The 13,272-nt window shown below is 46.9% G+C and overlaps 1 protein-coding gene across 2 annotated transcripts in view; it reads right to left on the bottom strand.

Annotated features, from left to right (window-relative positions):
- The window catches only part of ptk2b (protein tyrosine kinase 2 beta), a 115,653-nt gene that overhangs the window by 58,363 nt on the left and 44,018 nt on the right, over positions 1–13,272 (bottom strand). For both annotated transcript variants that reach the window (XM_033026102.1, XM_033026103.1), the window contains exons 2-4: positions 10,333–10,551; positions 3,032–3,210; positions 975–1,062 (exon numbers count right to left, since the gene is read on the bottom strand). In XM_033026102.1, the coding sequence (XP_032881993.1) occupies positions 975–1,062; positions 3,032–3,210; positions 10,333–10,521 (456 nt within the window). In that variant the 5' untranslated portion in view covers positions 10,522–10,551. The remainder of the gene's footprint in view (positions 1–974; positions 1,063–3,031; positions 3,211–10,332; positions 10,552–13,272) is intronic.

Raw genomic sequence — 13,272 nt, 5'->3', positions numbered from 1 at the left:
TCACGGCTGGGTTTTTGCTCTGAAGTACTGTGAACTGTGTGACCATATATTGACAGGTGGGTGCCTTTCCAAATCATGTGCAATCAATTTAATTTACCACTGGTGGACGCCAGTAAAGTTGTAGATACATCTCAAGGATAATCAATGGAAACTGGATGAACCTAAGATCAATTTTGAGTGTCATAGCAAAGGATCAGAATTCTTATGTAAATGTGATATTTCAGTTATTTATTTTTAATTACTTTGCAAAAAACACCTATTTTTGTTTCTTCATTCTGGGGTATTGTGTGTAGATTGATGATTAAAAACATTATTTAATCTATTTTAAAATAAAGCTGTAACGTAACAAAATGTGGAAAAGGTGAAGGGGTCTGAATACTTTCTGAATGCACTGTAGTTATACAGCATAGAAACATGCCCTTCTTCCCGACTTGTCCATGCTCTGAATTAGTCCCGTTTGATTGTACTTGGCCCACAGCCTCTAAAACTTTCCTATCCATGTTCATGTCCAAATGGCTTTGAAATGTTAATCATGGTAACCCCCCTCCTCCTCAACCATCACCTCTAGAAGCTTGACACAAAATGCTGGAGAAACTCAGCGGGTCGAACTGCATCTCTGGAGAAAAGGAATACCTGATGTTTTGGGTCGAAACCCTTCTTCAGACTCTAGAGAAGTGATGAAGAAGGGTTCCGACCCAAAAAGTAACCCATTCCTTTTTCTCCGGAGATGCTGCCTGTCCCCTGTGTTACTCTAGCATTTTACATCTATCTTCAGTATAAACCAACATATGCAGTTCCTTCCTACACCTCTTGAGGCTTGTTCTATCTATGCTCAGTGTGAATAACATGCCCCTCGGGTCTTTTTTAAATCTCTCCCCTCTCATCTTAAACCTATGTTTTTTAATTTTAGACCCCTACACCCAGGGAAAAAAGACTGTGACCTTCTCTATGCGTAAGATCGAGTAGTTACTGACCTGTTGATAATAACATAACAGTGTTGTTCTGTCTTGTTGAAAACTCTCCATGAAATTCTTGGGGAGGAATCGAATCCGCAGATCATACCTGTTAGAAATTTCAAAGTCAAGTTTATTGTGAACTCATCTCATAAAGTAGAAAGCTTATTTAGTTTAGAGATACAGTGCGGAAACAGGCCCTTTGGCCCACCAGGTCCGCGCCGACCAGCGATCACCCCATACACTAGCACTGGAGGCAATTTACAATTTTTATCCAGACCAAATTAACCTGCGCACCTGTACGTCTTTGGAGTGTAGGAAAAAAACGGAGCACCTGGAGGAAACCCATAAGGGCACAAGGGCATAAGGAACGTACAAACTCCATACAGACAGCACCCGTAGTCAGGATTAAACCCGAGTCTCTGGCTCTGTAACGCAGCAACACCCAGCACTGCAGCACCGTGCCGTTTAGTTATTTCTCAGAGATTGGGTTGTAGCTTATTTACCAGTACCCAAGACAAACAAAAGCCAACCACCATGTAAATACTGGTATGGGGGATTAGCTTGGAGAATAAACCATAAAGGGAAACAGGAGTATCCATGGATTACTACATGAGCCATATTCAAATTGATCAAGTAGATCAGAGTTGTATCAGTGGTTCAGGTCTAGCATGGAAGGAAAGGAAAAAACGCAAAGTGTTGGAGTAACTCAGTGGGTCAGGCACTCTGGAGACTCCAGGTCTCTGGAGAACATGGATGGGCAACGTTTCGATTTGGGACCCTTCTTCAGACTGATTGAGGGGCAAAAAAGAGAAAGCTTATTTTAGGTAACCTACAAATGTCCCCCTTTCCCCTCGTCTTTCTCACCCAACAACCACCCCCATTTTATTTTACCATTCTCATTCCCCTCCACTGAACTCTGGCAGATACTGCACCAGTTTCTCCCCTCCTCCTAGCTCTCACTTGAAAGCATCCAGCTCTCTCTTGAAAGCATCCAGAGAACCTGCCTCCACCGCCCTCTGAGGCAGAGAATCCCACAGACGCATCACTCTCTGAACTGAAACTGAAACTAAACTCTTCTTTAAATAATACCTCGTGGACTCAAGCCGGGAGCAGGCTAATTTAAATTAATCACTGAGAATGAGACCGTCACTGTCTTGAATAATTTATGTATAATATGGATCATTTATGTTTTTGTGTATCTGCATCTATGTGCATGTGATGCTGCTGCAAGCAAGATTTTCATTGTACCTGCACCTCACCATGCTTGTGGATGTGAAAATAAACTTAACTATTTTGGATTCCTGGCGGGGGACACTTTGTAACTTTATCAGTGTAACTTTATGCAGTGACTATTCGCATACCCTGTACACGAGTAATGAATTTCACCGTGGCTCGTCACATGTGGCAAATAATTAATTAATTCATGTGTTGATCCTGATGACTTGCTCCTGGTCATTTACTTCTGCCGCTCATGAATATGGTATCTTATGTATAACGGAAGTGAGGGATGGGCTGGAGTTTTTTTTTATAGTTTCACATCTTAATGATGGGTAGCCGTGGTGATTCATGAGTTGAAGAGCAGAAATCTTGTTTATAAAAGACTCCTAAATCAGGAGAATGCAGATGATTGGGTAAGCCTTTTAACTTAGCCCATCGAGTCCACACTAATGAGCAATCCCTGTACACTAGCATTATCCTACACACTGGGGACGATATACAATTATACCAAGCCAATTAACCTACAAACCTGGACATCTTTGGAGTGTGGGAGGAGACCGGAGATCCCGGAGAAAACCCACGCAGGACACGGGGAGAACGTACAAATCCCACACACATAGCACCCGTAATCAGGATCAAACCCGGGTCTCGGACGCTGTAAGGCAGCAACTACCGTTGCACCACTGTGCCGCCCATTTTTATCCATCAGCCAAACAAGGCAATGGAGACCAAAAGCTCATACAATTAATTAATCAGAAGACCCCTCAATAAGAAGCGATCAAAGCTAAATGGTGTCTATTGCCAATCTCATATTGGAGTGTCATATAGAGGTCATAGTCGAGGGTGGGGATCAGTACCTCCATTCGGCTTCATGATGTAGGCTCTCATACTTGGTCTGAACCTCCTCGATCATGAGGTCAGGGTGGAGCCAGTAGACCTCGTCAGATTTCAAGTGCTTCAATCTGAGTCCATAACAGCTCTTGAAGATGATGCTGGGTCCCACTCTCCCACTGTCCAATATTGTGTTGATAATCTCCTGCAGGGCAAGAGGACAGAGAGAATAATTATCAACGACCGCTGCTCACTGTGGATGACCCTGCCGGAGGTTCCTCCCACAAAGATCTACAACTCCATGCAATGCCCACTTCCCCTTTGCCGAATGGGTCCTGTCAATTCCATGGAACTCTTGGCTTCCATCTGCTGTGATATCATCAAGCTGGCCAGAAGAAGCTCGAGAGGTGGCTACCATCATGATGTTTAAAAGACATTTGGACAGGTGCATGGATAGGAAATGTTTAGAGGGATATGGGCAAAACACAATGTCAAGCATATGGGTGCTGAGAAGGAGTTTGCCCCAGTGGGGCTACCTACAACCACAGGCCATAGTTTCAGGGCAATTAAACCGTTTTAGATGGTTTAACTTGTATCCTTAGAGCATCAAAAGCATTCAGTTTCTGTCTCCACGGGCGCTGCCTGATCTGCTGAGATTTTCTAGAGTTTTCTATTTTAGGTCTCCAGCATCTGATTTTCATTTACAAGGGATGTGAAAATAAGTGAAACTGCTGGAAATCCGAATTAGAAAAATGTGAAACATCTCAGCAGGTTGGGCAGCAGCTGTGGAGACAGAGATTGAAATCTGTCGCTTCATCAGAGCTGAGGGTCGGGGAACTGTTTCACTCTCCACAGACACCGCCTGCAGTGCCGAGTTTCTTTAGTAGTTTCTGTTCTTCTTTGGAATGCTCTCTCCAGGAGAGCTGTGGTGAAGCTGGGGAAGCCGAGACAAATGCCGTTTTAGACTGTAAGAAATAGGGGGAACAGGCAGGAACGTGCGGAGGCCAAGAACAGATCGGCCATGATTCACATGAATTACAGGGCAGGCTGGATGGGCTTGTAACCCCTTCCTGCTGGAAGGCATTTCCAGAGGTGGTGTCTTAGAGTCATAGAGTGTTACAGTGTGGAAACAGGCCCTTCGGCCCAACTCGCCCACACCGGCCAACAATGTCCCAGCTACACTAGCCCCACTTGCCTGCGTTTGGTTCATATTCCTCCAACCTGTCCTATCCATGTACCTGTCTAATTGTTTCTTAAATGATGGGTTAGTCCTAGCCTCAAATACCTCCTCTGGCAGCCTGTTCCATGCACCCACTACACTTTGTGTGAATAATTTACCCCTCAAATTCCTATTAAATCTTTTCCTCTTTAGCTTGAACCTATGTCCTCTGGTCCTCGATTCCCCTACTCTGGGCAAGAGACTCTGTGCATCTACCCGATCTATTCCATTCATGATTTTGTATACCTCTATGAAATCTCCCCTCAGCCTCCTGCACTCCATGGAATAGAAACCGGGCCTACTCAACCTCTCCCTATAGCTCACACCCTCTAGTTCTGGTAACATCCTCGTAAATCTTTTCTGAACCCTTTCAAGCTTGACAATATCTTTCCTATAACATGGTGCCCAGAACTGAACACAATATTCTAAATGCGGTCTCACCAACATCTTATACAACTACAACATGACCTCACAACTTCTATACTCAATACTCTGGCTGATGAAGGCCCAAGTGCCAAAAGCCTTTTTGACCACCTTATCTACCTGCAACTCTACCATCAAGAAACCATGCACCTGTACTCCTAGATCCCTCTGCTCTACAACACTACCCAGAGGCCTACCATTTACTGTGTAGGTCCTGCCCTTGTTCGACGTCCCAAAATGCAACACCTCACACTTTTCTGTATTAAATTCCATCAACCATTCCTCTGCCCACTTGGCCAATCGATCCAGATCCTGCTGCAATCTTTCACAACCATCTTCACTATCTGCAAAACCACTAACTTTTGTATCTTCAGCAAACTTGCTAATCTTGCCCTATATGTTCTCATCCAAGTCATTGATGTAGATGACAAACAGTAACGGTTCCAGCACCGAACCCTGAGGCACACCACTAGTCACAGGTCTCCAGTCTGAGAAGCAACCTTCCACCATCACCCTCTTCCATGGAGCCAATTTGCTATCCATTCAGGAGGAGTCTGATTTGGCCAGGACTCAAGGGTCTGAGCTATAGGGAGAGGTTGAGCAAGCTGGGACTCTATTCCTTGGAGCGCAGGAGGATGAGGGATGATCTTATACAGGTGTTTAAAATCATGAGAGGAATAGATCAGGTAGAGAACCTTTCCCACTGAGCTGGGAAAATGAGAACCAGTAACATGGGTTTAAGGTGAAGGAGGATAGATTTAATAGGAAACTGTTCAATAGGAATATGCACAAAGGATGGTGGATGTATGGAACAAGCTGCCAGAGCAGGTAGCTGAGGCAAGGATTATTGCAATGTTTAAGAAACAATTAGACAGGTACATGGAGAGGACAGCTTTAGAGGGATATGGGCCAAATGCAGGCATCTGGGACTAGTATAGATGGTTGGTGTGGGCAAGTTAAGCCGACTGGCCTGTTTCCACACGGTATGACTCTATAGTGGCATTTAAGAGGCTTTTAGATGAGCTAATGGATATACAGGGAATGGAGAGATATCACATGCAGGCAGACTAGTTTAACTTGGCATCTTGTTCAGCACAGACATTGTAGGCCAAAGGCCTCTTCTTTAAGTTCCATATTGATGCATTCTTTGACAATGATCTTTAGTTAGATCAGCATAAAACTCATTGTTTCTGCAGATACGAGTCACATCTCACTGTCATTTAATTATTATATGCTAACAATCACACCCCACAGCAGGAAGTTCAGGGTGACAGCCTCCACACCACACGTTTAATCGTCTCTCAGTCTCAAGAAGGGTCTCAACCCGAAAAGTCACCAATCTCTTCCCTCCAGAGATGCTGTCTGTTCCACTGAGTTACTCCAGCATTTTGTGTCTATCTTTGGTGTAAACCGACATCTTCAGTTCCTTCCTGCACTGTTTAATCAACACGGCTGGCTCCCATCCCAGAGCAAAGCTGTTACTGTAGAGTCTGAGGATGTTACATTGGCTGCACAGGTGCTTGTACAAACCCCTGACCCAACCACACTCTGAACAGCCACTGGCTACTAAAACCTCGGAAAGCAGAAAATAGCCTGCTTCATTCACCTGCTCAAGAGGAAATTTACTTTCTGCAACGTGTACCATCAGCTGGAGTGGGAAGCCACAGATTCCACAGGAAGTGCTGTGCTTCAGTAAAATAATATAAACTGATATATTTGATCAAAACTGAGCTCAGCTCGCCGTTGCAGAGGGCTGCACAGGGCCCTTCAACGCTGAGCAATAAAATCAACTTAGAGACTTGGCCTGCCACCAAAAGAAAAATTCACAAATAGGAAAAATTTATAGTCACGGACTCACTGTACTTTATCTTGCACTAAATGTTATTCAAATTATCCCTTTATCATGTATCTGTGCACTGGGCTCGATTGTAATCATGTACTGCCTTTCCACTGACTGTTTAGCATGCAACAAACGCTTTTCGCTGTACCTTGGTACACGTGACAACAAAATAAACCTAAACTTATACAGCACGAATACAGATCCATTCTGAAGAAGGGGCTCAAGCCAAAACGTCACCCATTACTTCTATCCAGAGATGCTGCCTGTCTCGCTGAGTTGCTCCAGCATTTTGTGTCATTCTTCAGACTAATCCTTTCTTCCGACCAAGGTGCCTCGCTGAGCTAATCCCACTTCCCTGCAGTTGGGCTATGTATCACTAATCCTTTTCTAACCATATACTTGATCAAATGGATTCAGAAAAGATTAATGGGGATGTTGCTGGGAATGGGGGGGCTTGGGTTATGAGACGAGGCTGGAGAAGCCGGGATTTCTTCACCCTGGAGTGAAGGAGGTGGGAGTGTTGTGCGTTGGTGTGTCAAACCAGGACAGATCATACAGGGTAAATGCTGGAGCCCTGGGGAGATATGGAAGAACAGGTGCCGGGTTCCCTGAAAGCAACGAGAAGAAGGCATTTGGCATTAAAAGACATTTGGATCAGTACATGAATAGGAATCGGTGGGGGCGCTGCAATGGCGGCAGCCCTGTCAGCAGCGCGTTAGTTTTTTCAACTTTTTTTATTTTTATTAGTATGTTTTAAAGTATGTTTTTAATGTTTCTTTGTGTGTTTTGTGTGGGGGGTGGTGTGGGGGGTGAGGGGGAAACCGTTTCGGCCGCCTCCTCCATGGAGAGGCGACTTTTTCCAGGTCGCCTCCCCCGTGGCCTAACAGCAAGGATCGGCGCGGCCTTTCCCGGAGACGCGCCCGGGGCTTCAGCGGCGGGCGCAGCGTGGACTCTCGGCGTGGAGCGGGTGAGACCTCGCTGGGGCTCGCTGGAGGGGAGCGCTCCGTTTCGCTGGCCCGGGGCAGCCGGCAGCCTGAAGCCGCGCGCGGTCTGCACAGCTCCAGCTGGCGCGGCGTCTACAGCTCGGGATCCCTCATGGGGGACCCGGGGGAAGAAGAAGCCATCACTGCCGGCCCGCGGCCAACTTCTACCGTGGGCGCGGTGGCGACTTACCATCACCCCTGGAGGGGAGCTTCGACCGCCGGCCCTGCGGTCTGCGGTGCTTCTGGCTGCGGCGCGGCGGGAACTTTAAACTTTAAATCTCGACCGCCGGCCTGCGGCCTACACCAACTTAAAGCCGCGGTCTCCGGTAGGGAAGAGCCGATCCTGGACTTACCTGGACTTGTACCTTGTCCTTTTACCATCTGGACGCCCGCAGCAACGGCTGCGGAGGATTGAGGTCCCGACCACGGGGGAAAATGGAGGAGGACTGGCCAAATTGTGTGCCTTCCACCACAGTGATGAATGCTGTGGTGGATGTTTATGTTAAATTTTTATTGTGTTTTTGTGTGTGTTCTTTATCATTGTACCGCTGCTGACATATTAATTTCACTTGCACTTTATGTGCAATGTGACAAATAAACCGTATTGTATTGTATTGTATTGTTGTATTGTTGAAAGGATAGGGCCAAAGACAGACAATTGGGACCAGCTCAGGATGGCATCTTGGTTAGCATGGACGAGTTGGGCTGAAGGCCAATAATGTCCCAGCCCCAACTACCTCATCTGGCAGCTGTGCCTTACACCCACCACCCTTTGTTTGAAAAAGTTACCCCTCAGATTCCTATTAAATCTTTTCCGCTTCACCTCGAACCTATATGCTCTGGTCCTCAATTCCCCTACTCTGGGCAAAAGACTCTGCGCATCTACCCGATCTATTCCTCTCATGATTTTGTATTAAGATCTCCCCTCATCCTCCTGTGCTCCATGGAATAGAGACCCAGCCTACTTAACCTCTCCCTGTAGCTCACACCCTGGTGCTGGTCTTGGCAACATCCTCGTAAATCTTTTCTGAACCCAATCAAACTTGACAATATATTTCCTATAACATGGTGCACAGAACTGAACACAATATTCTAAATGCGGACTCACCAATATCTTATACAACTGCAACATGACCTCCCAACTTCCCCCAATTTAAGACTCTGGTGGTTTTAAAACATTTTGGACTTGAAGGGTACAAGATGGAGCCTGCAATGTGGAGACTTGTGTACTGTCTCAGTGTGGTCTGCTATATTACGCTCTTATACATAGTATGATTGTGACTAATGTATGGTGTAGGATTGTCACTGAATTGTAAGCAAAAAATATCACTGTACTTAAGTGCACATGACACTAAAGTACCATTGCACAATCGAAGTGGACAAACTGAAGAAGGTTCCTGACTCAAAACAACATCTGTCCATTCCCTGCATAGGTGCTGCCTGACCCATGGAGTTCCTCCAGACCTTGTTTAATGCTCAAGATTCCAGCATCTAGTCACTTGTGTCACAGAACATAGAACAGCATGGCAAAGGAACAAGCCCTTCAGCCCACAATGTCTGTGCCGAACATGATGCCGAGGTAAACTAATCTCCTCTGCCTACACATGATCCATATCCCTCTCGACCCGAAACGTCACCCATTCCTTCTCTCCAGAGATGCTGCCAGTCCTGCCGAGTTACTCCAGCATTTTGTGTTTCAGTGGGTGGAGGGAGTCGAAGACTGGGGACAATGTCCGGAGGGTATGTGGGAAAAGTCAGTGATGGGGAAAGAGGCTGTGGATTGTGAGAGGGGATTAAATGGGTGGAAGAAGTCGTCGATGGGGGAAGAGTGTTCATGGGCTGTTGGAAAGGATTCATTGGGTGAGGAGGGTCTGTGGTGGAAGAGAGTGTCTATGATTGGGAGAGGATTCAGTGGGAAGACTCGGTGGTGGGGGAGAGAACCTGTGGATTGCTGGAGAGGATTCAGTGGGGGGGGGGGGGGGGAAGTGTCGGTGATGTGGATAGTGTGAATGGATTGCAAGAGGGAATTCAGTGAGTAGGGAGACTTGGCAATGAGGGAGATTGTTCGTGTGCTGTGGCTGGGGAGAGTGCATGATGAGAGACAAGGGAAGGGGATTCACTGACTGGGGAGTGATCGGTGATGCGGGGGGGGGGGGACTGGGTGGATTGGGGGAGGGGATTCAGTGTCAGTGATGGGGGAGAGTGTCCGTGGATAGGGGAGGGGATCCAGTGAGGGAAGAGTGTCATTGACGGGGGAGAGAGCCTGTGGACAAGGGGAGGGGATTCACTGGCTGGGGAGTAGTCGGTGATGGGGGAGACTGGGGGATGGAATTCACTGCGTGGGGAGTGCCCATAGATTGTGGAAGCAGGTTCAGTGGGTTGGGAACATCGCCAGATGGGCAGAGCGTCTGTAGGCTGTGTCGGTGATGTGGGAAGAGTGTCCTTGGGGAGAGCGAAGGGGATTTACGATGATGGGGGAAGAGTGTCTGGGGGGGAGGGGAGAAGTTTCACGATGTGGGGAGTGGTCGGTGATGGGGACTATCTTTAATCGGGATTTATTATCCATCAAGAACTTCATCTTGCACTAAACGTTGTTCCCTTTATCATGTATCTGTACACTATGGATGACTCAATTGTCATCATGTATAGTCTTTGCGCTGACGGGTTAACCCCCAAACCAAACGGGGGAGAGTGTCTGTGGATTGTGGGAGGGGATTGTATGGGGGAGATGGTGTCCTTGATCCTTCCCCATCCCACTGAAGAGTTGCACCGGCTGGACTCTGCCCCCGTGGTTGCTTCCTCTGGGTCAGTAATCTCCCGTAACGTGTCCGGGGAGGTGCGTTGCCGCGTTGCCGACCTTACCCTGATTTCAGTCGTGTGGTCACACTTGACCAGCTTGAAGTTCTTGCCCAAGTTGCTGCTGGTGTTGCTGCAGAAGCAGACCTTGAGGATCTTCGTCGCTGTCCCTTCCAACGTCTTGTCCGAGTTAATGCACAGGGCGTGACTGGTTGCATCCACCCACGTCTCCAGGGGGTTAGGGTTGGCGCTCATTTTAACAACTGAGAACGCACCATCACTCACCTGCGGAAGGAGAGGTGTTCAGTACATGGCTGCACAGTCTCACTATTCCCTTCATTTCAGATCCATCCCCAGCCTACAGACAGCGTGGGCCACGGTCATGGGACCAAAGCCTGCCCTTGACCTCCATACCCAGAACCAACCACTCATCTGAAGAAGACATAAATAATCTGCCGGAAATAGCAGGGGACCGCGGGTCAAAGGAGTTGGAGGAATTGAGTGAAATCCAGGTTAGCCGGGAAGTGGTGTTGGGTAAATTGAATGGATTAAAGGCCGATAAATCCCCAGGGCCAGATAGGCTGAATCCCAGAGTACTTAAGGAAGTAGCTCCAGAAATAGTGGATGCATTAGTAATAATCTTTCAAAACTCTTTAGATTCTGGAGTAGTTCCTGAGGATTGGCGGGTAGCAAACGTAACCCCACTTTTTAAGAAGGGAGGGAGAGAGAAAACGGGGAATTACAGACCAGTTAGTCTAACATCGGTAGTGGGGAAACTGCTAGAGTCAGTTATTAAAGATGGGATAGCAGCACATTTGGAAAGTGGTGAAATCATTGGACAAAGTCAGCATGGATTTACAAAAGGTAAATCATGTCTGACGAATCTTATAGAATTTTTCGAGGATGTAACTAGTAGCGTGGATAGGGGAGAACCAGTGGATGTGGTGTATCTGGACTTCCAGAAGGCTTTCGACAAGGTCCCACATAAGAGATTAGTATACAAACTTAAAGCACACGGCATTGGGGGTTCAGTATTGATGTGGATAGAGAACTGGCTGGCAAACAGGAAGCAAAGAGTAGGAGTAAACGGGTCCTTTTCACAATGGCAGGCAGTGACTAGTGGGGTACCGCAAGGCTCAGTGCTGGGACCCCAGCTATTTACAATATATATTAATGATCTGGATGAGGGAATTGAAGGCAATATCTTCAAATTTGCAGATGACACTAAGCTGGGGGGCAGTGTTAGCTGTGAGGAGGATGCTAGGAGACTGCAAGGTGACTTGGATAGGCTGGGTGAGTGGGCAAATGTTTGGCAGATGCAGTATAATGTGGATAAATGTGAGGTTATCCATTTTGGTGGCAAAAACAGGAAAGCAGACTATTATCTAAATGGTGGCCGACTAGGAAAAGGGGAGATGCAGCGAGACCTGGGTGTCATGGTACACCAGTCATTGAAAGTGGGCATGCAGGTGCATCAGGCAGTGAAGAAAGCGAATGGTATGTTAGCTTTCATAGCAAAAGGATTTGAGTATAGGAGCAGGGAGGTTCTACTGCAGTTGTACAGGGTCTTGGTGAGACCACACCTGGAGTATTGCGTACAGTTTTGGTCTCCAAATCTGAGGAAGGACATTATTGCCATAGAGGGAGTGCAGAGAAGGTTCACCAGACTGATTCCTGGGATGTCAGGACTGTCTTATGAAGAAAGACTGGATAGACTTGGTTTATACTCTCTAGAATTTAGGAGATTGAGAGGGGATCTTATAGAAACTTACAAAATTCTTAAGGGGTTGGACAGGCTAGATGCAGGAAGATTGCTCCCGATGTTGGGGAAGTCCAGGACAAGGGGTCACAGCTTAAGGATAAGGGGGAAATCCTTTAAAACCGAGATGAGAAGAACTTTTTTCACACAGAGAGTGGTGAATCTCTGGAACTCTCTGCCACAGAGGGTAGTTGAGGCCAGTTCATTGGCTATATTTAAGAGGGAGTTAGATGTGGCCCTTGTGGCTAAGGGGATCAGAGGGTATGGAGAGGGCAGGTACAGGATACTGAGTTGGATGATCAGCCATGATCATATTGAATGGCGGTACAGGCTCGAAGGGCCGAATGGCCTACTCCTGCACCTAATTTCTATGTTTCTATGTAAGGGTTTCGACCCAAAAAGTCACCTATTCCTTTTTTCCAGAGATGCCACGTGACCCACTGAGTCAATAAACGGTTTGTCAATTTTGCCGATGACACCATTTGTGGTTGGGCCAAATCATGGGTAATAGTCAGTCAGCATATAGGATTGAGACAGAGCACCAGGTTAGGTGATGCAACAACAATAAGCTCTTGCTCAGCATCAACATAAACCAAGGAACTAAGTGTAGACTTCAGAAAGGGGAAGTCAGCCCACACACCAGGTTTCAATGGTGCGTCGATGGTGGAGTGAGTTAGTAGCTTCAAATTCCTGAGCTTAGTTTAGTTTAGTTTAGAGATACAGCGCAGAAACAGGCCCTTTGGCGCACTGAGTCCACCCCGTCCAGCGATCCCCATACAGTAGTACTATCCTACGCACTAGGCACAATTAACAATTTTTACCACAGCCAAATTAAACGACAAAACTGTGCGCCTTTGAAGTGTGAAAGGAAACCAAAGCACCCGGAAAAAACCTATGCAGTCATGGGGAGAATGGACACACTTTGCATGGACAGCACCCGTAGTCAGGACCGAACCCAGGTCTCTGGTGCAAGAAGGAAGCAACTCTATCGCTGTGCCACCTCACAATGTTAACATCTCAGTTATCCCAGCAAATGTAATCATGAAGAAGACATGCCAGCACCTCCACTTGCTTACAATGTAAAGAGATTCAATGTTCTCTTATACTCTAACAAACTTCTATAGTTGCACTGTAAGAAGAGTCTTGATTGTTTGTATCAGGGCATGGTGCAGCAATTTCAACATACAGGAGTACAAGAGGCTGCAGAGAGAGGGATGGACTCAGCCCAGTCCAACATGGGAACAGCC

The sequence above is a fragment of the Amblyraja radiata genome, chromosome 8 (genome assembly GCF_010909765.2).
Source record: "Amblyraja radiata isolate CabotCenter1 chromosome 8, sAmbRad1.1.pri, whole genome shotgun sequence".
Classification (NCBI taxonomy): domain Eukaryota; kingdom Metazoa; phylum Chordata; class Chondrichthyes; order Rajiformes; family Rajidae; genus Amblyraja; species Amblyraja radiata.
The sequence above is the reverse complement of the archived record's forward strand: the minus strand, read 5'-3'. Positions and strand labels throughout refer to the sequence as shown.